This window comes from Syngnathoides biaculeatus, chromosome 6 (genome assembly GCF_019802595.1).
Source record: "Syngnathoides biaculeatus isolate LvHL_M chromosome 6, ASM1980259v1, whole genome shotgun sequence".
Taxonomy (NCBI): domain Eukaryota; kingdom Metazoa; phylum Chordata; class Actinopteri; order Syngnathiformes; family Syngnathidae; genus Syngnathoides; species Syngnathoides biaculeatus.
The window spans coordinates 8,376,883-8,402,221 of NC_084645.1; the positions used below are offsets into that span (position 1 = coordinate 8,376,883).

A 25,339-nucleotide genomic window follows, 5' to 3' on the forward strand; every position below is an offset into this window, starting at 1 on the left:
CTCAGCACCCTTCCACCAATATACTCACTCTCTCGCCTCTGAACATGTCCAAACCATCGAAGTCTGCTCTCTCGAACCTTGTCTCCAAAACATCCAACTTTCGCTGTCCCTCTAATGAACTCATTTCTAATCCTATCCAACCTGCTCACTCCGAGCGAGAACCTCAACATCTTCATTTCTGCCACATCCAGTTCTGCTTCCTGTTGTTTCTTCAGTGCCACCATCTCTAATCCGTACATCATGGCCAGCCTCACCACTGTTTTGTAAACTTTGCCTTTCATCCCAGCAGAGATTGGTTACCAATGGCAGAACAAGCGGCTAATAAAACCCTGAGTGACTGTGTTGTATGCATGGGACCTAGACCTTTGTTACGTGTTGTTTCCTCTTCTGTCAACTCCACTTGTGTTCTAGATCTTATGAAAAATTATGTGCCGACTAAAAATGAATGCAAAATTTGGGATACTGCCCACCTGGTAACACCAGCCCAAAAGAACAAACCTGTGTTTAATCGTGCTGTGGCGCATCAAAACTCTATTTTCCTTAAAGGTAATGGTGCCCCAATTGGCAATATCTCTGATGATCAGTGTGCGGAGACCCAGGAAGCACCTTTCTTCCAACCTAACAGCTGATGTGTGGTGGTAGTGCGGAGGGAACCGGATCTTCGACCACCTCCTGCGCAACATTACGGGCAGATGTCCATGAGTAACTTTACTTTTGCCTGTTTTCGTTGTTTTTTTCTCACTCTCAATGATCTGGCAGTTGCTCCTGAACACTTCAAGGAAGCTCTTGGGCTATTACACTGTTCACGTAGGTCCAAACCTACCTGGCTCGGTGCTGACGACCCCATCTACATTGACGCTATTGGCGCCCCCCGTGGTGTCCCAGACGAGTATAAACTGGCTGATCAGGTAGTTGCCGGTTTTGAAAATATACCTGTAATTTCCGCTCTTTTCCCTGTTGCTCCTAACGAAAATGTTGACCATACCAATTACATAAATTATAATGTGCAACGTTTGGGCAATTCCCCCCTTGAAGGACTTGAAGCTGTACATGAGCAACTTAAAGTGGGACTGACATCCCTATAAACATTCTAAAATAGATATTGTAATGAAAAATACATATAACAGTATTCACTTCAATGTGTATATAAAACTATAAAAAAAAGTGAGCAGAGAGCGAGTCATCCATGCACAAAGTTGCGTAATTGAGTGTCCCTCGACATCCAAGTGGTCGCCATATTAGTCGCGTCCTCTGTCCTTGACGTCATCGTCACTTCCGCCGTTGAAAACGTGCAGTGCCTGCTACTATGGAAGCCGAACAACAGAGATATTCACATTTTTCCGACGCCCCTTCTGACACCGAAGCAATTTTCGAAAAGGACAATAAGGAAAAGGACAATATGAGACTATTGTTTCGAGCCATATTCAGATGATATCTGATCCACTCCCGCGGCTCATCGCAGCCACTGCGACTCATCGCAGCCGGCCAGTGTGGCTTATGACAGAGCCGAGCGGTGCTGCTTTATGGGGGCGCTCGCAGTCGAGCTGGGGCGCTTTATGCGCGCATGCGACTGAGTAACCCATTCTCAGCTGGGTTCTTGAGATCCGCCCCCGTTGCAAAGTCCGTCAGTGGTGGCATATAAGGAGGAGGTGGAGCCATGTTGCTTTTAGGGGTATGTTCAAAGTCGCCGCGGTACGATGAACACTATCGAGACATTGTTGGCTGGGCGACGCGCACATCGACATATTTCATACGCGGATCTTTTGTTACGTTATGAGAGAGACCAATTATGTTGTCCGCCCCAAACAATTTTTTTTTAGTACCTGTATGCACATAACACATTTCATACACAGATATTTTGCTACATTATGAGAGAGACCGATTACGTGGTCCGTCCCAAACTATTATTTTTTTTTGTAGCTGTATTCACACCTACCTGGTTTTTGGAACCCACGAAGCTCTCGTTCTCTGCACCCGTGCAATCCATTTTTCATAACGAACAGGGTCCCTTTCAAACTTATGAAGGGTAATTCCATTCTCCCGAGTGTTCAAGCAATGTCCAGCAATGCAATGAGCTGGCATTTTGGCTAACACGAAGGAACAACGAGCTACCTTCCCGGAGGTAAAACTAATGGAAACAAACGAGTCCACGAGGAGGCGCCACTGTCCTTTACGTCACTTCCTGCTTCTTCTTGAAAACAAATGCATTTTGGCTAACACGAAGGAACAACGAGCTACCTTCCCGGAGGTAAAACTAATGGAAACAAACGAGTCCACGAGGAGGCGCCACTGTCCTTTACGTCACTTCCTGCTTCTTCTTGAAAACAAATCCCTCGAGAGGATTTTCATGGCGGGAGTTACAAAAAGCTGTATACGTCAAAATCATGTTTTGTGGTGAAAAAACAAATGGGACCATATTGGCTAATTGGACACTCTAAATTGCCCCTCAGTGTGATTATGAATGCGAATGTTGTCTGTATTTGCCCTGCGATTGGCTAGCGACCACTTCAGGGTGTACGCCGCCTCCTGTCCGATGACCGCTGGGATAGGCTCTAGCACTCCCGTGATCCTTGTGAGGATAAGCTGCTAAGAAAATGGATGAATGGATATTTCCTATGGCACTTGAACTAACTCAGGTTATGTGGGAGCCTCAACTAATTATGGGCAAGATGCGGTGCACCCCGTTTGGTGGCCAGCCAACTACAGTAATTAATTTCCATGTTAAAAAAAAAGAATAAGCCAATATCTTTTTCCTGAGTCAGCTTTTATTTTCAGGAGAGAAGTGTATAATTCTCAAAGGTACAGTGCATTTAAAAGGTCCACCCCCTCACCCCACCCACTTCAAATGCCAGTTTTCTTATGTAAAAAAACGAGACCAAGATGAAGTATTTCAAAACATTTACCATCAATGTGACCTATGGCCTGTGCAAACATTTTGAAAAACTGAAATAAATATTTGAGAGTGAAAATGAAAGCTAACAAGTGTGCACACCTGGCGGTGTTCAGATGACTTTCAAACAGTATGTATCACATTTCTTGTTTAAAAAAAATTGCATCTATTACAAGATACAGATTAAAAAAAAAAAAAAAAAACCTTTCTCTGGGGCTTGCCGTACACTCACCACAATGTGATAAATATAACATTGTTTAACCGTCAATGATGAGAGGCTTGAGAACGTAAGCCAATGCTAGTATGTTATATACCCCATTGTTTATTTGACTTCATGATATTATTTATTTTTACGTGTGGTAAGGCTTGGAAAAGCACTGCAAATGAAAGACTGACATTATGCTGTTAAAATTTGATATTTGTTGGTGAGAAGTATGTCGAAGCACAGTTTTACTTACACTGTCACAATGCATACTGATGAAGGAACTTCAAAGATTAAGAGATTTTTGTCAACCATCTGACAGACATTCCTACATATTAATTTCAGCAGTAACTATAAAGTGCCAGTTGAGGCAGAAGCGCTCTGCCAACACCATTTAACCCTCCAGTATGTCTGTCTGGCACTGTCAAGGTATTTAAGTTTTATTCTAGAGTAGTTAACTTCTCTTTGTACTTGTATGACTGTTGAGTTGAGGGAGAATTGTTACAATATCACTTAAAGGTCCTATGTGATCATTTTTTCACGACTCATGTCCTTTCAACAGGTTTTTAAAATAATTTTGTTTAGAAATGTCAGGAATGTCCTTTGTCAAACTATTGTAGCCTGGCAATAGAAACAGCCGAATTTCTCATTAATATACAATACATATATCAATTTTGTTCTGATTGGACTACTGTTATTCCATAATTTCAATATGGAATACAGCTTTTCTTTGATTGGCCCTTGGCACTCACTGCACTGTTTGTTTTTGGAAGTTCTGTTATATTCAAATGCTTGGATAACCAATGACCAAGACAATAGTTAAGTAAAAGTATCATGAGGAGTGTGGGGAGATTGTTTCAGCCCCTCACCCCCTGGTTTCCGGCGCTATCACCTGCCATTGCTTTGTAAATTTTCAGTGCTAGCACCCCCCCGGAGAACATTTCAAGCAGCAGTGGGGTGGCACAGAAAAGATTAATCTTCAAATAGGGGGACACATCCCAAAAAATTTGAAACCCCGTGGACTTTATGGCTTTCAGTTTGGGACAGGTGATTATTCTGCACTGCCTTGAATGATATCCCTAATTTTTTGTGCGTCTGCTTGCACGGCTTCATTGTTTGGGTCAATCTTCAAAGCAGTCTGGTATTCTTGTAGTCCTGTGAAAACAGATGAGTGAATATCATAGACGGGTGCTTTCTCAGGCAAAAACAACGGGTCTGAGTAGAAAGTAGTTCTAAGTTTATGACATTCTGTACCCCATTTTGGATGGTCTATATTTTGGGTTGGATCGTATTTGGTTTTGTTTCATGTTTTCCCTGTATTGCATAGTGTCTTGTGTGCTCATTTAGTTATTGGATCCACCTATTCTTGCCAACATTCTACCTTGTGTTTAGTTGCCTGGTTTCCTTTGGTCCTTCTCACTTCATTGTCAAATGTTATTGTCATTGTGATTTTTTTCCAGAGTCCTTATTTTCGTTTGCTTTGTGAAATTAATGTTTTTGGCCGCACCTTCAGCCGGCTGACCATATCTACCCTCCAACAAGTCCGATCCTTCTTTCTTCTTTTTCACCTGTTCCTCCCACTTGTCCGAGCTATTAACCATGCCCTACCATTTTACCTGCATGTTTTTTGCAGATTTTTCTGACTCTGACGGCCCCAATTTGTTGGCTTCCGGTCCCCGAACTCGTGACAACTAATCGAGGAGGCTCCGACCTGCAAGACCGTACAATAAATCAATCCTGCTGAGTTTGGACCGAATGTTGTGAATACCCGACGTGGGACGCCTCTGGTGACGACTCCTGTGGACTAAAACTATCATCTGTGTAATCTTAGTACCCAAATTGGAGCCGTATTCGTTCGAATCGAAACTGTGCGGCCTAGCCTAGCCTAACCTAGCTCGATAACATCAAGTAACGTATGTAATCAAATATTTGCTGAGGAGGTAATCATCAAACGTTAGTACTTACATGACCGGCAAAACCTATGTTTGGTTTACAACATGGACTGTGAGTACATAATAGGAAGTTGGCAGGGAGAAACATCAACTTAAACTTACTTATAAGCCCAGACCACCTTTGCTTAGCTGGCTAACTACGAGATCTGTTTGTGATCAAATCATGCCGTTGAAGAAACATCAAACGTGAGTAAGTTCATAACTTGTAGGACGAGTGCTGCGAGGACTTATAGGAAACTTAACACGTCTTATCTTAGTACTGAAATTGGTGCTGTATCGTTCGCGTTGAAGCTGCTCGGCCTAAGTTAGCCTAGCTTAGCGCACTAACAACATTACCTACGTAGAGTATACAACAAGGACCAAACATCTAACTTGGACTCAACCTTCAACTACTAGAGTGAGGGCCATTGTGGTTTGAATCCCTCCCATCCACAACCTTTAAATTGCCATGTCCTTTATATTTTCACACAGGTAGTATGTGATTTGTGTACCATATGTGCTGACTGTGTTTATGTGCTGACTGTTTATGTGATTGCTTTCATTTTACCTTAACTTTAATATACATTAGGCAGTATGTGATTTGTGTATCTTATGTGCTGACTTTGTATTTTTGATTGCTTTTTTTCCCCCCTGTTGGGCAGCACAATATTGTGCACGCTGTCGGCCAGTCCCAAACCCGGATAAATGCAGAGGGTTGCGTCAGGAAGGGCATCCGGCGTAAAACTGTGCCAAACATATATTAGCGTTTATCACATTAATTCCATAATGGCTAGGTCGTGGCCCGGGCTTCCTACAGTTCCTTCCTCCCGGAACTGTAACTCTGCAAGGCGTAGGTAGAAATTCGGATAATGAAGGTCAAAGACAAAAAAAGAGGAGGAACCGGCTCAGTCGGAAGAAGAAGAAGAAGAAGAGGAATGCACAAACCCTACAGCTGTGTGTATGGACTTTGAATGTTGGGACTATGACAGGAAAAGCTCAGGAGTTAGTTGACATCATTATTAGGAGAAAGGTTGCTACAGTGAAGAAAATAAGTATTTGAACAGCCTGCTGTATTGCAAATCCTCCCACTTACAAATCATGGAGGGGTCTGAAATTTTCATCGTAGGTGCATGTACACTGTGAGAGAGATCATCGAAAAAGAAAAATCCAGAAATCACAATGTAAAATTTTTCAACCATTTATTTGTGTGATACAGCTGCAAATAAGTATTTGAACACCTGTCTATCAGCTAGAAATCTGACCCTCAAAGACCTGTTAGTCTGCCTTTAAAAGTCCACCTCCACTCCAAGTATTATCCTGAATCAGATGGATCTGTGTGAGGCCGTTAGCTGCATAAAGACACCAGTCCACCCCATACAATCAGTAAGACTCAAACTTGTAACATGGCCAACACCAAAGAGCTGTCCCAAGACACTAGAGACAAAATTGTACAACTCCACACCGCTGGAGAGGGCTATGGAGAAATTGCCAAGCAGCTTGGTGGGAAAAAAAGGTCCCCTGTTGGAGCAATCATTAGAAAATGGAAAAAGCTAAACATGATGGTCAATCTTAATCAGAGTGGAGCCCCATGCAAGATATCTCCTCATGGAGTCCCAATCATCCTTAGAAAGGTGAGGAATCAGCCCAGGACTACACGACAGGACTTGGTCAATGACCTGAAAAGAGCTTGGGACCACCATTTCCAAGGTGACTGTTGGGAACTTTTTGGTCATAATTCCACGAGCCGCGTTTGGAGGAAGACGAATGATGAGTTCCATCCCAAGAACACCATCCCTACTGTGAAGGATGGGGGTGGCAGCATCATGCTTTGGGGACTGGTCGCCACCGAGGCTTGGTCAAGAGGCAGCCGTGGATTGGTCACCAACGAGGCCAGGTCCTGAAGCGGCTGGGAGCCCTCAGGAGCGAAGAGGATGATGGAGAGAAGGACCAGAGCCATGACCGCCACCATCACAGCCATCCCGAAGTCTCTCCAGCTCCAGGGTGGCTCCACAGAACTCCCCAGATCCTGTTGCCGTCGAGACAAGGGCGTGGGACGGCTACGGACCGGTCGCTGCTGGTACTCCTGGACAGGAATGTGAGAAGGTGGCGGCGACATCGCCACCCCCTCCTGGACAGGAATGTGAGAAGGCGGCGGCGACATCGCCACCCCCTCCTGGACAGGAATGTGAGAAGGTGGCGGCGACATCGCCACCCCCCCCCCCCTGGACAGGAACGTGAGAAGGCGGCGTCAGTGCCACATCCTGGACGGGAACATATGGACGTGCCCGTCGCCGTCGGAGCAGGAACAGGGGACGACTGCGGGCCGGTCACCGACGAAGCAGGAACGGGGAGCGACCGTGGGCCGGTCGCCACTGGTACTCCAGGGCACGGACGAGAAGCGGCTGCGGAGACGTCGCCACCTCCTGGGCAGCAACGTGAGTCGGCATCGGGTTGGTCCCCACTGCCTCGTGAGCTTGCAGTACATCCGTTGAAACAGCAATGTGGGTGTGGCGCGGTGGCGAATCCGTTTCCAGGGCAACGTGAACCTGAGTAGGCAGAGAGTCAGTTGAAATTGACACGTGGGCGTGTCTCGGGAGCGGGTCAGTTCCAACTGCCACGTGAGCTCTGCTCGGAACAGCCAAAACTTCGACGTGGGAATGGCGAGGATGGGGATCCGTTTCCACAGCTACGTGCGCTTGGCTAGGTGGCGAGTCCGTTCCCACTGCGATGTGCACTTGGCAAAGTGGCGGGTCCGTTCTCACTGCAGCGTGCGCTTGGCGAGGTGGCGGGTCTGTTTCCACGGCGACGTGAACGAGAGTAGGCAGAGAGTCAGTTGAAGCTGACACATGGGCGTGTCTCGGCAGCGGGTCAGTTCCATCTGCCACGTGAACCTGCATCAGCAGCGAGTCCGTCGCAGTTGCGACGTCAGCGTAGCTCGGCTGGTTCGCCAATCCTTGCCGGATCTGGGCTGTGAGAGCCGCCAATTCGGCACTCTGCCGCTCTATCTGCGCCCGCATTTCGCGACAGAACGCCTCGTGATTTGGCGGCTCCTTCTCCCTCTGGGCTGGAAGCTTCGCCACCAGCTGCGGGTCTGCCGGTTTCGCCATTGCCGGCGAGGAGTGGGAGGACGGTGTCTTAGTTGCCGCGCAGCGGGAGGCACAAGGGAGCACCCGGCCGGGGCGTCTCCTCTGGCCGCCACGCGGAGGTCCCGGGTAGATGGCCAAGCAGGTTCCCTCATATGGATTGGTGTACTTGGACCTACCGGGCGAAGACGCTCGGGTGCTGGAAACCCGGGGAGGTGAAACAAACTGACTGGGATGAAAGACCAGGCAAAGAGATTCATAATCAAAATCATCGGAGTCGTACTCAGGCAGCCGGTCATACAAATCAAGGTCCTCCTCATATTCCGAAAAGTCAGAGTCTAGAAGAATATGAGGAGCCGGACGGGTCGCGTTCGGGACGTATTCATACCTTGCTGGCGGAGCGTAAGACACGGAAGCGGAGATTGTGTTTTTGTCGACCTAGAGAAAGCCTATGACAGAGTACCAAGAGAGGAAGTGTGGTACTGAATGTGAAAGTCTGGTGTGGCGGAGAAATATGTTAGAATAGTACAGGACATGTATGAGGGCAGCAGAACAGCGGTGAGATGTGCCGCAGGTGTGTCAGAAAAATTTAAGGTGGAGGTGGGACTGCACCAGGGATCCACACTCAGCCCCTTCCTGTTTGCGGTGGTAATGGATAGGCTGACAGACGAGGTTAGAATGGAATCCCCTTTGACCATGATATTCGCAGATGATAGTGATCTGCAGTGAAAGCAGGGAGTAGGCAGAGGAACAATTAAAAAGATGGAGGCACACACTGGAAAGGAGAGGAATGAAGATTAGCCGAAGTAAAACAGAATATAGGTGCGTGAATGAGAGCGGCGGAGGAGGAAGATTGAAGATCAAGGGTGAAGAAATAGTGAGGGTGGATGACTTCAAATACTTGGGATCAACAATACAGAACAATGGTGAATGTGGTAAGGAAGTGAAGAAACGGGTACAAGCGGGATGGAACAGTTGGCGGAAGGTGTCTGGTGTTCCATGTGACAGAAGAGTCTCCGCTAGGATGAAGGGCAAAGTTTATAAAACAGTGGTGAGCCCGGCCATGATGTACGGATTAGAGACGGTGGGTCTGAAGAAACAACAGGGAACAGAACTAGAGGTACCAGAAATGAAGATGGTGAGGTTCTCGCTCAGAGTGAGCAGGTTGGATAGGATTAGAAATGAGCTAATTAGAGGGACACCCATAGTTGGATGTTTTGGAGACAAGGTAAGAGAGAGCAGACTTAGATGGTTTGGACATGTTCAGAAGCGAGAGAATATATTGGTAGAAGAGTGCTGAGGATGGAGCTGCCAGGCAACAGAGCAAGAGGAAGACCAAAGAGAAGGTTGATGGATGTTGTGAGGGAGGACATGAGGACAGTGGCTGTTAGAGAAGAGGATGCACGAGCTGCTTAGATGCTTGGATGGAAAAAGATAACACACTGTGGCGACCTCTAACGGGATAAGCCGGAAGAAAAAGAAGAAGATGACGGCCCCAGTTTAATTAACCTCTTCTCTGATTCTGAGTCTGACACTGATTTTGATTTTTCTGGTTCCTTCCCTAGTTTTTCTCATCCTAGTCAGTTTATGTCACTTTTTCCCTTTTCCAACCCTTCTGAATCCAAGTCCAAGTCCTTTCCCTCCTTTACTTGGGCACCAGTTTGGGCATCTATCAGAGACTCCCGCGCGCAGAGTTCGCGTAGGTGCCCAAAAGGTCACAAGTAAAGGTTTAGTGCCAAGGTTTCTTTCAGTCCTTGTCAGTTCATTGTCAAATGCTATTGTCATTATCTGATGTCAAATGTCAGCAGTTATTGTAGCCCATGTTTTCTCAGGCCTGCTATGTGCCTCTCTCTCTTCTATGTTCCCCAGTGTTATTTTTTGGTTAGATTCTAGACCTGGGTCTTCAAAAACGTCCGTGCGTGACAAATACTGTATGTCATCACGGAGCACAAGAAGATATTGCTTTTCATTAGGTTATTGTTCTATTTATGGCCTTGAAGGTTTTTTTTTTTTATCCATCCATACAACCATTATCTGAGCTGGTTATCTTCATATAAATATAATTAGGAATATTTTACTACAGTGAACGTCCACCTATTTACAGTTCGGCCTTTTCAAATACTCAAGATAAGCAATAAAAGTATTACTTTGGTACCATTTTAGAGCATGGTTCCATGAAACTATCTTCAATTATATGGAGGAGTTTCATTTGGACAACAGTAGGCTGGTGCTTCACTGCCATCTTGTGCTATTATAATGTCAAGGAACTGTGTTGAAGTACATTTCATTGAGATAAAAATCATGCTTTGAAACCATCTTGTGGCATGTCTGGAAAATTGTAAATGTTTGGGGGTGTCAATCACTCGCAGATTGGGAATACTCAGTTTCTAACCTCCACAAATAGCAAGGGTTCACTGTACTGCGTTGGTGTAGGACAGTGATAGTCCACGGTACATTCCAACTAAGAAATTTGTTGTCAACTGAGAAATTTGTGTAGCCATGTCTCTTGACATTGTAACACACATCAAAACATTTTAACAGACATTGATGTAAAAGTTGGAGACTGTTCTCACCATAATTTAGTAACCTTTTTATTATACACACGTTGCCATATTATATGTTTGTTTTGTTTTTTCCCTTGAAAAGTAGCTTTTTTTTCATCATAGGCTAGTGTCTTCTGCCATCGCCATTGAAGTGACTCGCTGTATGGTAAAACAAAAAATAAAATAGTTGATAGTCTAGCTCCACCCCCGCAAAAAAGACCAGTTTGAACATATGGAATAGTACTTAACTTTGCATACATTATCCTATCAAAGAATGATGAAACTGGATGCTATTTTGTGGGTTGTGAATCAAAACACTCAGTATTTTGATAAACTGCACACTAAGACACAGAGTATGGTGCATTTCAGACCTTCTGCATAAAGCTGGAGCTGGCAGAAAGCAGTGCCTCGACGCACATGAGCTCTGGCTCGGGCAGCTGAATTGGTGGAAACTGCTGGAGTCAGCAGTTCAAGAGCCTGCAGAGAATGATGTACTTTAGTCTTATCCACAATCATACTTCAGATTCATATAAACTGAATTGGATTGAAAATTAACCAGAGGTACTTTTCAAACCTCACATGAATTTAGTGTGGTACTTGACTAGAGGAGCCAACACACAATATTATTGATAATAAAATCCACTAGAAACATTACATTGAATACCATACATCGGATTAAAATTGTGCAAAACAATTCCATCTTGGCAAAAACAAAAACATTTTCTCAAGCCGAAATGGTACCATATTTTATAAAGCTCTCAAGTGTGGTCATATTTGATCGAATAGAATGACGGTCTTGAGGTAAAATAATTGTACTGCCTTTAAAAAGGACTGATTGTGATTTTGGTGTCAATCTTAACTGATCTTTCGACTAAAATCCCACCAAATTAGCATCAGCCATATAGCGTTCTAAATATTGTGACCTGAGAGGAGTCCTCAATGGCTTTGTGAAAGTTCCGTAACTTGAGATGACATGCAGCCCTGTTTGAGAACAGAGCTGAGATCTTTCTGTTGAGTCTGATAGCCAAGTTGTAGGCATTCAAGGCGCTCAAGTAGTCTCCAGCTGCAAAAAAATTGCTTGCGGAAACAAACAAACAAAAAAAAAAGAAAATTGTGGTCTTACTCAGCATGAATCTTGACCCAGTGAGTATCAATGGTGAGAACGAACTTCACTCACTTGCCTTTTTCTTTCAACCAGTCGGGATTCCTCTCCTCCTCCGTCAAGTCCTTCAGCTCTTCAATATCTGCATTGACTACACGCCTGGCCTCTGCTTGTTTTCTTAGCCACTGTGGTTAGCAAAGCAGTACACGTCTTGGGTGCAATTCTTTACTGTTTATTAGTGCTTGTTTTGATTCACATGCTGGGGTTGGAGATTATTAAATTAGGACTAAAATGTTACCTCTTCTTCCTCCTCAACTCGTGACTCTCTGAGGGCTGTGGGGAAAACTCGAGGAGTGAATGAGACCTCAATATTTCCCAGAACTCTCGGTGAGGGAAGATCCTTCTGCTTTGTCTTTCTCTCTAATTTGCGGACATTTCTGGCATCTACATGCATGAGTACAATGCTTAACGGAATGTCACTATGTATAGGGCGTAACATAAAGGAACACACCTGAACACCATAGTCACAAACCCTTGGTTTCTTTTTCCAATCAATCATTTCTATGGCATACTACAACAAAATGATCCCACAAATGTGGGCCATTGATTAAAAATGTCCTCTGCACACACACTAAAATGCAAATAAATTATTATCCATCCATCCATCCATCCATCCATCGATTTTCTCAGCTGCTTATCCTCACAAAGGTCGTGGGAGTGTTGGAGCCTATCCCAGCTGTCAACAAGCATGAGGAAGGGTACACCCTGAACTGGTTGCCAGCCAATCGCAGGGCACATGGAGACAGGCAACAGCTGCACTCACAATCACACCTAGGGGCAATTTAGAGTCTCCAATTAATGTTGCATGTTTTTGGGATGTGAGAGGAAACCGGAGTGCCTGGATGCCTCCTGCCCGATGACGGCTGGGATAGGCTTCAGCACTCCTGCGACCCTTGTGAAGATAAGTGACAAAAAGAAAATGATGGATGGATAACTCGTTTTTGCAGTGAACTCAATTGAATGTAGTTTGAAAAGGTTTTGCAAACCAATTTATTCTATTTTTATTGACATTTTTCACAACTTCCTAACGTCATTGCCACTGGGATTTGCAAAATGGACTACAGTATAGCACATAGCATACTCAACATGCAAACTGGATATTACTCACCAAATTTGTCATTTTTTCCACCTGAGCCACCATTCTCAGAGGTATCCTTCACAGCTTTTATGTTTTTGAAATTGTTGGTCTGACTTTGGAGTTTGAGTCGCGCTGCCTCTTCAGCTATTTTGTTCTCCTTCAGCTGCCATGCTTTGAGTTCAGCTGTGGTTCTCTCTCGCTCAGCATCCTTCATCTTTTGTATTCTTTCTCGTTCTTCACTTTCCATCTATCATCACATCAACATGGTTATCGAGGATTGTGCCAAGACATCATTAAAGTTTAAACATTAGGACTGATGCAGCAAAAAAAGTACAAAACCACTCTCCACTAAACATTTGTGACTTTCACAATGGCCAGGTAAGATGCCATTATGGTTGCTTTTCCCATTTTGCTGGTTGGATGAGGTCAACTCACAATTTTGTAACCTTCTGACTTCCTTCCTACATATATGAGATATAACATATGTGGAATGTTGAAAGTGTGTGAGCAGAATGTGAAGGTTAATCATCTTGAAAGCAATTGCCACTACTACGCTGACGTTGCTTAATTATATGAATATATGAAGCTGAAATAGCTTGAAGTTGTTAAATTATGCCTGTGCTCTGGCGTGCAAGTAGTGTCAAAGCGACTTTTGTTGATAGGTGGTGCATGGGCAATTTTGGTGAGAGCTCTGCCGCCACTCGCGAAAATCTGCAAATTCTTTCCTGAAGGTGCCACAAGAGGGTGGTAAAAAATTACTTTTGTCGAAATGAAACCCCTTTTGTCACTTGAACATAGTTCCTCAGCACCAAGATGCCACAATTGAGGAGCAAAGCACAACTTTGACTAAAATGAAGCTCAGCACCTCACTTCAACGTAGTTCCTTGGTATCACAGTGACACAAGATTGTGCCAAAATTTTGATTTGTTCTTGTCAATAAATATACAATCACTGTGGCATACAGTGGCTCACTGCCTCTTTTGTGAAGATTAAAAAATTTTCTTACATTCATCATTGTCTTCAGAGTATATTTCTTCTCATGATGCCTTTTTTCCGATCTGTTTTTTGCCTCTGCAGCGAGCTTTTCCTGCATTTTGGACAAAGCTCTCTCTCGGATTTCCCTTTTCGTTTCTTTATCATCTTAAATACAGTGCAGACAGAAAATATATCACTGAATAAATGAGATGATTTTCAAGTTGTATTCATAAATGAGTACAGTGTTCCCTTGTTATTCAGAGGGGTTACGTTACTTATCCCCCCGTGAACTACCAAAATCTGCAGCGCACGCAGTATTTAAATACTCATGCATTTTATATACCATATTTTTGAAACCAGAAGGGCCACTTAAATTCAAAATTTTCTCCAAAATGGGCAGTGCACCTGATATGCACTACCGCTTCCAGAATCTGTAAATGTTGTCATTACTCATCCAATGGAATTACGCCTGAATACACTGGCAACATTGTGAGAACATGTGGTTACATACACATTAGCATGTGTTTTGACTTGGATGCAAGCTACATTACGATGATAGTGAAGTATGTCTTATCCCCATATTGTCATGCTCCTGGCTTCCTGCCCAGACTGGGCGTGGCCAGCCAATGAGTCAGAGCACACCTGCACCTTGTTCCAGCTGATGCCTCCCAGTATATATAGGACTTGGGGGACGACTTGTCCTTCGCTAGATCGTCGTCCCTGATGCCTCGTTCCCGCACTCCTGTTTGCCTGACTTCTGCTCTCCGTGTACCGACCCACGCCTGTCCACTGACCACCCTCGTAAGCCTGCTGTACTATTACTTTTGCCTGGTTTAGACTGCCTACCTGAACACTGACCTTGGACTGAATAAAGGTTTCCTCTGCACCGTCTGCGTGTCTCTGGAGTCGTGCATTTGGGTCTGCCCTCGTGCCCCGTTCATGACACATATTTAGTCATGACTCCATAATTTCCTCATGTCCTCACTGGAGCTCTGTAGCCAGAAGTGTCCTTGAGCACATCCCTGCAAATAGGCTGACCTTGATGAACTGCATATTGGACACTTTGTAACCATCCATTGCCAGCTAGAACCGGTTGAGACAGAAACCCTTTATCTAAGCCCTGATCTCACACCACAGGTTTGATACCACTCGTAGTCTGCCCTTCTGACAAGATAAAGGATGTGTGCTTTCTCTGTATCTTCGTACTTCTGATCTGCTCTCTACAGCCATTATCTGTAACTCATGTGCCCGGAATATTCTGTAAGTAAATTCTTCGAAGAAACTGTTCATCTCCACCCTTTATTTGGATAACCAACATTCTCACTACCAGAAATTAAACGAACACACGGGAAAAAGCGTCCTCCAACAATTCGTGACCCTGATGTGATTTTTGGACTGAGGTGTTGGTTGACAGACAGAACATCGGCCGGCCAACAATTGATAAGTTAAGAGGACATTTATTATTATTTCTGTTAACTGGGGTTAAGGTCCGTGTCACGTTTGAATTAGTGACATTGTGAAATTAGTCTCTGGCTGGTTGAACAGTAGGGGAAACTTTGGGTGGTATAGGCCTATGAGTAGAGGTTGAAAAGCCTTAGAGTATGTGGGCGTACCACTCTAAAAGGGTTTAAACGAGCCCTGTGTTTGGAGGTTGTGCCGACACAAAAAGGTTGTAAATCCCGTGACTGCCAGACACACCAGTAGGTTGAGGGGCAGTCCAAAACTTTCTGGACCGAGAGGTTGTCTCATTCTTTTTGGAGAATCTTAGAGACTAGAATTTCTCATTCGAAATCAAAGGACCAAGTGTACACTATAAAATAAGTTGAGAAGAATAACCCGGATGAACAATAAAAATGCGCAATTACAGTCCTCTGACTAGAGGTTGAAAAGCCTAGAGTGTGTGGGCGTACCACTCTAGAAAGGGTTTAGACGAGCCCTGTGTTCGGAGGTTGTGCCGACACAAAAGTTGCAAATCCCGTGACTGCCAGACACACCAATTGGTTGAGGGCCAGTCCAAAACTTTCTGGACCGAGAGGTGTTCTTGTTCTTTTCGGAGAATCCTAGAGACTAGAATTCCTCATTCGAAATCAAATGAATAAAATAAAGAGGCACGAGCAATTTTTAAATAAATAAAATAATCCATCTGAGGGATGACATAAATTGTAGAAATTAAAGTGACCTTAATAAGACGGCCTAAGGTATGACGATACTCAATGGTAGTTTAAAAAAAAAAAAAAAAAAAAAAGAGCGTCCTTCGGCATTGCTGGCTCGCGGGTGAGTGTCTTGCGTGCGCACACACACGCACACACACAATTGTAGCATAGTGAGGCAGGCGTGTGTGTATGTGATGCGAGATCAACGGAGGCAGCACTGCTTGTACGTCTGCTGTTCTCTTTCCTGTTTTTTTTATATATTTGCAATTTTAAGGCTGAGTTTTTTGAGTTTTTGGCTGCGTGCGTGTGCAAGGTGGCCGACTCTCTCCGTTATTGTTGCTTTGTCTGGCTCTCTGTTAGTAATAGAACGACCTGTTGACTACAAAAAAAAAGAGAGGGGGTTCGATTTAAAACAAAATGCAGGGACAGTTTGGTAGGGAAAGTGAATGATTCGATTTGTGGCAAATACCAAACCATTCTGAACAATTGTTGTAAATGTACAAAATGCATGTGATGTGTGTTGGAGGGTTGCCTGAAAAAGAATGAGATAGTGAGAAAAAAATAGTTGAAAGAATGGATGGAATGTTGTGAGAATGGTTCCCTCCATTGTCTTCGACTGCGTATTTGGTGACATTAATGAAAGAAAATAAGCTTGTGTTAAAAGACTGGCGGCTCTAAAGTTGGAAGTGGAAAAAATTAAGTTGTCTTCAAAAGGTAGAAACGTGAGGGAGAATACTAAAAGTTGTGGAAATGAAAGCGAGAGCAAGAATGATGCAATGGGATGTGCGTTAAAGTTGTCCCGTTTAGCTGTCAAGGAAGAAAGTGTTGGTCTGGTACCGGCAACACCCAAACTGCCCTCCACGTCGCCTCCTTACTTGGAGGAGAAACGGCCTTGGGCATTGTCTCCAACTAACCCATTTGTACCGTCACCTTACCATAAACCAGGAAAGCTTTAAATGAATTTCAGGCTCCAGTATTTAATGTAATTGCGGGCCAGCTCGAAGTAGATGTAGAAGATCAAACGTCTCTCACTCATGCACAACAGACATCGAACATGAATACAGTTGTGGAAACTTTGGCTGCTGGAGTGACTGCCCCCATTAGAGAATTTGGAAAAAGTGGCCAATTTGAGAGCTGACCCATTCACACGTTTGACTCAGTTAGGACTGTAGAAGGCAGAATTAAACGGACACCAAGAGGTTCCATAAAATATCAGAAATCAACTTTAAGAGAACCACTACTGAACATGAAGATAGAGCGAACGGTGAAGCGGAAAAGCAAGACCGCGCCCTTCGCGCTAAACAAGAAGCAGCCCGACTGAAAGGAGTAACAGGGAGTTGCTGTCTATGCTGCGGAACACGCAGCTAGAGGCTCTTCAAATGGGGAAGCAGAAAACAGGTTGTATGCTGCTCAGTTACAATCAATGAGCAGAATTAAAGTCTCATGTCCAGAATCTTTCAGGTGCCTACCATGACTCAGTTTTGGATCGAACCAGAGGTCCTGAAGACCCAGATGAATCTTCCAAAAGTCCAGCTTTTCCTCCTCATCAGTGTGTGACTCGTTCCCAAATCTTGCAGGCACCCATGTTAGCCACAGTTGACCCGGCTACTGGTAACTCTGTTTTACAAATCTTTCTCTCCCACTGATGTATGTTGCTGCAGAAACTTCCACTCATGCAATCTGGTGGTGCCAATTGGCTTCAAGCACTGCAGAGAGCAGTTACGGGACAAATATTAACAGCAGGTGACATCTGTGTTCTCCTTAAACAATCATGTCCGCTTTCACAGTTGAATACTCTGATGCAAAATTCCGTTTTTTCTTCTCTCCCCGATCATCAGGCTCGTACACGAGAAAATTATTTGACCTTGTCTACAGCGTTAGATACTTTATTCCCGCTCCCTGAGTGTGTCATTCCAGATTTGGTTGCTCCCAAAGCAGATGAGGAGGCCGCAGTTTTTCTTGACCAAGCCCTCACTGATTGCACTCTGAAAACAGGACACGCCCCTACAACCTCCGCTTTGGATTCCCAAGTGTGCCGAGCAGCCATTTTGAAGGGCGTTTCTAAGTCTGTGGCGCAAATCATGGAGGCCAATCCAGACCTTCCTGGTGCTGAGGTTGACTGGTGGTAAACATCATTTGAGGAGACATGCTAAAGATAAGGTTCACAAACAAAAACTACAGAAACATAACTTGCCATGTTGCAGTTGCAAAATCTAAAAAGCAGGAAGAAGCCGCTCTGATCTCATCTCCCTCTGTCGGTGCTGAGTGCATGATGTATCAAGCAGGTTCATTCATGGGTCGAGGTGCGCCCCTGGTGGCCGTAACGTGTGCTTCAATTGTGGACAGTGTGGACATTGGGCCCATGAGTGCAGACAGCGGCCTCAAGCATCTGAATGGAGAGGCAGAGGCCAACAACCTGCATGTGGCTACAATCGACAAGGTTACTACCAATCCTGAGAGAGAGGACATCTTACACAGCACCAGCAGCTACCGCAGCAGCAACAAGAATATCCCTCAGTGCCAAACCAACAGTATTACCGCCCTTTGGTGGACAGTTTCTCCAATGACGGTGCCCTGAATTCATATGTTTAGGCCTGCAGGAGCCTTTGATGATCCTGACGGCAGGAAGATTCACTATCATTTATGGTCGACACAGGAGCTCAGCATTCTACTATCACAGCCCTGCCACCTGATACCTCTCTTGCCAGGAAAATCATCTCACTTGTCTAATTCAAGGATGAAGAAACTGTCCTGCAATTGACAACTCCAGTGACTGTTCAATGGTTATTAGACTTTTTTGCATTCTTTTGTGTTTGCCCCTAACTGTCCAATTAATCTTTGGGCAGAGATCTCATCGCCACATGCCCTCTCATCAAATGCAGCCTTGATGGACTCATCCTGGAATTTCCAGATGGTAACACCTACTGCTGCTCTGCCTACGGTGCCACCTCCCAGTTCCCGCTTGTTGAACAACGCCCTGTGGCATGCGCCACTGCAGACATCTACTGGGAAAGAATGAATATTGACTCCTGTGGTTGGGTCGAAGCTGAACAATTTTGGACTCTCTGGTGACCTTGGGTTCGCAACCTCAGATTTTATGATATGGTAACTGATTGGATCCATTGCGCTCTGTACTATGACAGATCAGGGGATGAGATGTATAGTGAGGCATTTCAGGAAATTGAAAACAACATATGGGAATTGAACGTGGGTGATTTGTTTGCAGGCAAGCCAGGTGTCTTTTTGGTGTTCCTGACTCCTGAACAACTCAAATGCTACAGGATGGCGGATCCCGCAGATCCTTCTATGCCTCCTTGTCACCCACATGTCTCTTTGATGGTCTCGCCTCAGCACACAGCAAAGGATCTCGGTCTGTTTGTCGTGGCATGCACACAGGCCACTGATTGGCAAAATTCATTTCACTCTCTATTGCTCTATTCCCCGTCACTTGATGCTTATTGGATTCAGTATAACACATTTTTACCCACTTCTGTTTTGGAGCACCAGCTTCTGGATAGACACCATGGGCATGAAACAACTGACAACGATTTTGCTGGTCAACCTCATGATTCCCTTCCCACATCACTATGGTCCTAACCCTCCCACTGATGTTGGTCTCTGCAACGTATCACCTGTTGCATTTCAGATGAAACCAGGACCAATATATGTTCCCCAATACTCTGTAAAAGAGGCTGGGATGATTGGCATTTCGGAAACGATTGACGGCTTGTCAAAGCAGGAGTGCTGTGTGAAATTTCTGGCTTTGATTTTAACACCCCCATCTTGCCTGTTGAAAAGAAAAACACTGGAAAGTTTCGCATGGTCCATGACCTGCGAGCAATTAATGCGGCCGTGTTAACCCTCACTTTGCCCGTCCCGAACCCGCACTCGGCACTGTCCCAAATTACATCGGCCCACACTCATTTCACTTGCATTGAATTGGCTAATGGGTTTTTTTGCGTTCTGCTTCATCTTTCCATGAATTTTTTTTTGCTCTCACTTGGAATGGTGTTTGCTATTCCTACAATCGCCTGCCTCAAGGCTTTGTCCTTTCACCTGGACTCTTCAATGACTGTCTTCGTCAGTTGCTGTCTCCGCTTGAATTGCCTCATGGGGTTCTCCTGGTGCAGTATGTGGATGACCTCTTGCTGGCGGCTCCATCTGAAACTTCCTGTCTCAAAGTCACTAGGTCTTTGCTTGCTCATTTGGTCTCTGTTGGACTGAAGTGTTCTAAGTCCAACCTCCAGATTGCAACTACTCCAGGCATCGTTTTCAAACATTGCTGAACTCACTCACCCACTCCAATGGATGGTCAATGAACAAGGTATGCCCAATCTTTCTAACACTCTTTGTTGGACAACGGAAGCAGATACTTCCTTCATCTCCTTGAAACATCTTTCCAGTTCTTCAGCTCTTGCGATTCCTGATTACAGTCGCATGTTCTATCTTGACGTGTCTGAAAAGATCAGCAGTGTTTCCGCTGCTCTTTATCAGAAAGGGGAAGGAGGAAGTCGACAAGTTTTTCTCTCCGCACTGGACTCTACGAGACACCTCTTGACAACCCGGACTTGATTCTTTTCACAGACGGATGTTGCTTCAAAGGCAACGATGGCCCACAATCTGGATTTGCACTAACCCAACCCACAGAAACAGGTTTTGAAGAACTGCAAGCAGAAATAATTCCAGGCTCCCAGTTAGCACAAAGAGCAGAAATTTTGGCATTTACGGCAGCTCTCAAGTTGGCAAAAAATCAGTCAATTAACATCTACACAGATTCGGCGTATGCACACATGACACCTCATGTCGCATTAAAAGAATGACAGTGAAACGATTTCCAAACTGCAACCGGTACACCTATTAAAAATCAGGACGACATTCTCGAATTGCGAGATGCTTTCATTCTCCCGACAGCGGTTGCAGTCCTTAAATGCAAAGGTCACTCTCGAACTAATGATTTTTTTTATCAGCAGATCGAGCAGCAAAAAAGGTTGCGGGGTACCAACCAACACTCCAGCTAACTGTAAGTGAGTCTGAAGGTGACAGTAGAAACAGTTAAGTTGTAGCAGGAAAAAGCAAGTCCAGAAGAAAACAGTGTGTCGAAGTCAAAAGGGGGTGTCAAAGTTGAGGATGGCATATGACGAAAAGAGGGTAAGTGCATTCCATCTCAGGCACAATTGAAAAATCTAATTTTTGAAGCCCATGGACCATGCCATGTAGGTGTGGATGAAACACTGAGACGACTCCACTCCTGGTGGCATCCTTTCATGGGACAAATTGTTATAGGTGAACTGCAGGACTGCAGCATTTGCAATAGGTATAACAGTATGCCTACAACGAAATCACCATAGGGAGTCCACGATCCGGACGTGGACGCCCCTGGTCAAGTGATTTCAATAGGATTTCACTGACATGATTAACACAGTGTCAGGTTACCTGTATTTCCTAGTCATAGTAGTTTTCTTTTTGAAATGGCCAGAGCCATATCCCTGCAAATCTGAAACAGCAAGCATAGAGTTAAAACATTTGCTTAATCACTACATTCACAACCAGACGCTGCCCTCAAAATGAATACTTGTGAATCTGTATGGTTAAAAGTAACTAAACGTAAATAGTCTGAACCTAGGATTACAGGTCACGGAGCAGACGACCACAGCAGTACATCCTGCAGGAAAGGGAGACACGTGGTTCTACACCTCGTCTACACGACCTGCCAGATCCGCCTCGAGTTCAGCGATCTCTCCACCTGACGACAACTAGAAAACCACGTCTTCTCAAGTGCCGGCTGACACTCGATGACATCATTCGACAAGGAAGCTCACTGCGCCCCAGCTCAACTCATCCCAGAGGAAAAGGCCCCATGCCCAATGCACCACCCACCCCGGATGATGACCTTTTTTAATTTTGTTCATTTCAAGTGTTGGACTCTTTCGAGTCTGAAAAGGGGATTGAAGTATGTCTTATGCCCATATTTAGTCATGGCTCCATAATTTCCTCATGTCCTCAGTGGGGCTCCGCTCTGTAGCCAGATGTATCCTTGAGCGCATCTCTGCACGTAGGCTAACCTTAATGAACTGCATACTGAACACTTTGTAATCATCCATTGCCAGCTAGAACCGGTTGAGACAGAAACCCTTTGTATAAGTGGAAAGCCTCGATCCCACAGGTTTGATACCACCCATAGTCCGCCCTTCTGACAAGATAAAGGATGTGTGCTTTCTCTGTATCTTTACACTTGTGATCTGCTCTCTACAGCCATTATCTGTAACTCATAAGTACCCAGAATATTCTGTAAGTAAATTCTTCAAAGAAACTGTTCATCTCCAGCCTTTATTTGAATAACCAATATTCTCACTACCTGAAATTAAACGAACACAGAGAGAAAAAGCATCCTCCAACAATAGCAAGGAACTATTGAAATTTTACTTGTGTAAGCAGAAAAAACTTTTAATAACCCACACACTGACAGTGTAAGCAAGTCATTACTCAAGATGTTGACAGTCACGGTGTCACATTGAAACTAAAATTATCACACCATAGCATAACTAGCAAATAATAAAACAATGACTGAAGAAATTATTGACACAAAACATGCACTTCAAACAGTATTTACATGCTCTCAGCATGTGACACTAAGGAGGTGCTTAGTGGTGCAAAGCTTGCTGGGAGTGCTGCAAAGTGTGGGGCTATGTATGCTTCTTCTGCTTACAAATGTAAAATTGTAATTGTTCCTCAGTCTGTGAGTACCATCATATGGTAGCTTACATAGAATCTGGTAGAACAGATTGACATGCTTGCTAGCAATGCATCTAATGTGTTTAGGTGTACTTCATTGGACAAGTAACATGACAACATTTACAGATTTTGACACTCCGTTTGTAGATATGGCGCACTGTCTATTTCAGAGAGAATTTAAGACTACTTAGTCCAACGTACGGTTGTGTAAATACAGTACAGTATGAAAAATAATTAAACTTCGAGACCAATAGCAGTGTCATGAACGGTGAAACGCGAATGGGCAAGAGCACGCTGTAATTGCGAATACATTTGTCTTGCTAATCCTAAAATGGACCATTTTTATTTAATTGGTGTGAAAAATTTTTAAAAGGTTGGCTTGTTTCCTCTCTTGAATACACACACTGAACAAAAATACAATACAAACACAACACTTTTGTTTTTGATGCCATCTTTTGTTTACCTCAACTATTGTCTGTAAAGCTGTCTAAATCCACGTGAGTGAGGACTTCTCCTGTGATGCTAAATTCCATCTCACCTCATAGATTTGGCATATCAAGATGCTGATTAGATAGCATGATGACTGCACAGGTGTGCCATAGTCTGGCCACAATAAAAGGACATTCTGAAATATGCAGTTTAATCACACAGCCCAATGCCATAGATGTGAAAATGTGAGAGAGAATTGCAGTTGGTCGTCTGACTGGCCAGAGCTGTTGCCCATGAAGTCAATGTTCAGTTCTTTACCATAAGCCGTCTCCAAAGGGGTTTCAGACCTTTTGACAGTACATCCAGCTGACTTCACAACTGCAGACCATGTGTAACCACACCTGTCCAGGACCTCCATATCCACCATGTTCTCTGCCAAGATTCTCTCATATCAACCACCCAGACAACTGCTGCAACAATCAGTGTGCATGACCAATGAATTTTTGCACAAACTGTCAGAAACCTTCTCAGGGAAGCTCATCTGCATATTTCTCATCCTCATCAGGGTCTCAAGTTGCAGTTCGTTGTCATAACCGATTTGTGTGGACAAATGGTCACATCTGATGTCATCTGGCAGATTGGAGAGGTGTTCTCTTCACAGATGAATCCCAATTTCCATTATTTAGGGTAGATGGCAGACCGTGTGTTGGTGAGCAATTTGTTGATGTCAACGTTGTGCATCGAGTGGCCCATGATGGCGGTGTGGTTACGGTATGGGAGGGTGTATGTTATGGTCAACAAACAGAGGTAAATTTTATTGATGGAACTTTGAGTGCACAGAGATACCATGATGAGGTACTGAGGTCAATTGTTTTGCCAGTCATCGAGGACCATCATCTGATGTTGCAGCATGATAATGGACAGCCCCATGTTGCAAGGATCACTTCACAATTCCTGCAAGCTGAAAACATCCCAGTTCTTGCATGGCCACCATATTCCATGACATGTCACCCACTGAGCACGTTTGGGATGCTCTGAATTGCCGTATATGACAGTGTGCTCCAATTCCTGCCAATATTCAGCAAGGAGTGGACCAATATCCCACAGGTCACAATTGACGAACTGCTAGTAGTGACACAAGGAGTATAAAGTCCAATTTATTTACTTTTTATTATTTGTGTTGTTGTACTTACTGTATTATACACTCATTCATAATAAATTTAACCTGTATTTTCCAATATTTACAAAATATATTACTTATAAAAAATGGAGTGAGTATTCCTGTGATTCAACTAAATTTTGATGAAATTGTTGATGTAACAATTTTCTCAGTGTACCCAATCAAAGAAAAAAATTGTCGTCATGGGACAATTAAACCTGAGGTTGTTTTTGTTGTAATTAGTAGCAACCAATTTATATGGGGTTTAGTAGTTTACAATTTGGTAAAAAAAATGCTGGTTTTACCTTTGTCACTTCAGCGTAACAGTAATCAATCATGGCTCAGTGGCGTAATGGGCAACAAATCTCACAACATATCAAAAGATTCTTGGTTTAACTCCTGCTTGACTCATTCTTTGCTTATGTGATGAATCGTCTTCTTCTTTTCCTTGTGGCTTGTCCCGTGAGGGGTCGCCACAGCTTCTTCTTCTTCTTCTTTTCCTTTCGGCTTGTCCCGTTAGGGGTCGCCACAGCGTGTCATCTTTTGCCATCTTAGCCTATCTCCTGCATCTTCCTCTCTAACCCCAACTGCCCTCATGTCTTCCCTCACCACATCCATAAACCTTCTCTTTGGTCTTCCTCTCGCTCTTTTGCCTGGCAGCTCCATCCTCAGCATCCTTCTACCAATATACTCACTCTCTCGCCTCTGAACATGTCCAAACCATCGAAGTCTGTTCTCTCGAATCTTGTCTCCAAAACATCCAGCTTTGGCTGTCCCTCTAATGAGCTAATTTCTAATCCTATCCAACCTGGTCACTCCGAGCGAGAACCTCAGCATCTTCATTTCTGCCACCTCCAGTTCTGCTTCCTGTTGTTTCTTCAGTGCCACCGTCTCTAATCCGTACATCATGGCCGGCCTCACCACTGTTTTGTAAACTTTGCCCTTCATCCTAGCAGACACTCTTCTGTCACATAACACACCAGACACCTTTCGCCAGCTGTT

The 25,339-nt window shown here is 44.3% G+C and overlaps 1 protein-coding gene across 6 annotated transcripts in view; it reads right to left on the reverse strand.

Moving 5' to 3' along the window:
• Window positions 1–2,823: 2,823 nt before the first annotated feature.
• dnaaf4 (dynein axonemal assembly factor 4) overlaps window positions 2,824–25,339 on the reverse strand; it is a 40,053-nt gene continuing 17,537 nt past the window's right edge. Inside the window, exons 3-9 of one of the 6 annotated variants that reach the window (XM_061821668.1) lie at window positions 13,896–14,029; window positions 12,920–13,136; window positions 12,050–12,195; window positions 11,827–11,936; window positions 11,573–11,726; window positions 11,021–11,126; window positions 2,826–4,247 (exon numbers count right to left, since the gene is read on the reverse strand). In XM_061821668.1, coding sequence (XP_061677652.1) covers window positions 4,144–4,247; window positions 11,021–11,126; window positions 11,573–11,726; window positions 11,827–11,936; window positions 12,050–12,195; window positions 12,920–13,136; window positions 13,896–14,029 — 971 coding nt within the window. In that variant the 3' untranslated portion in view covers window positions 2,826–4,143. The other 5 variants (XM_061821667.1, XM_061821664.1, XM_061821665.1 and 2 more) reach the window with 5 other exon arrangements.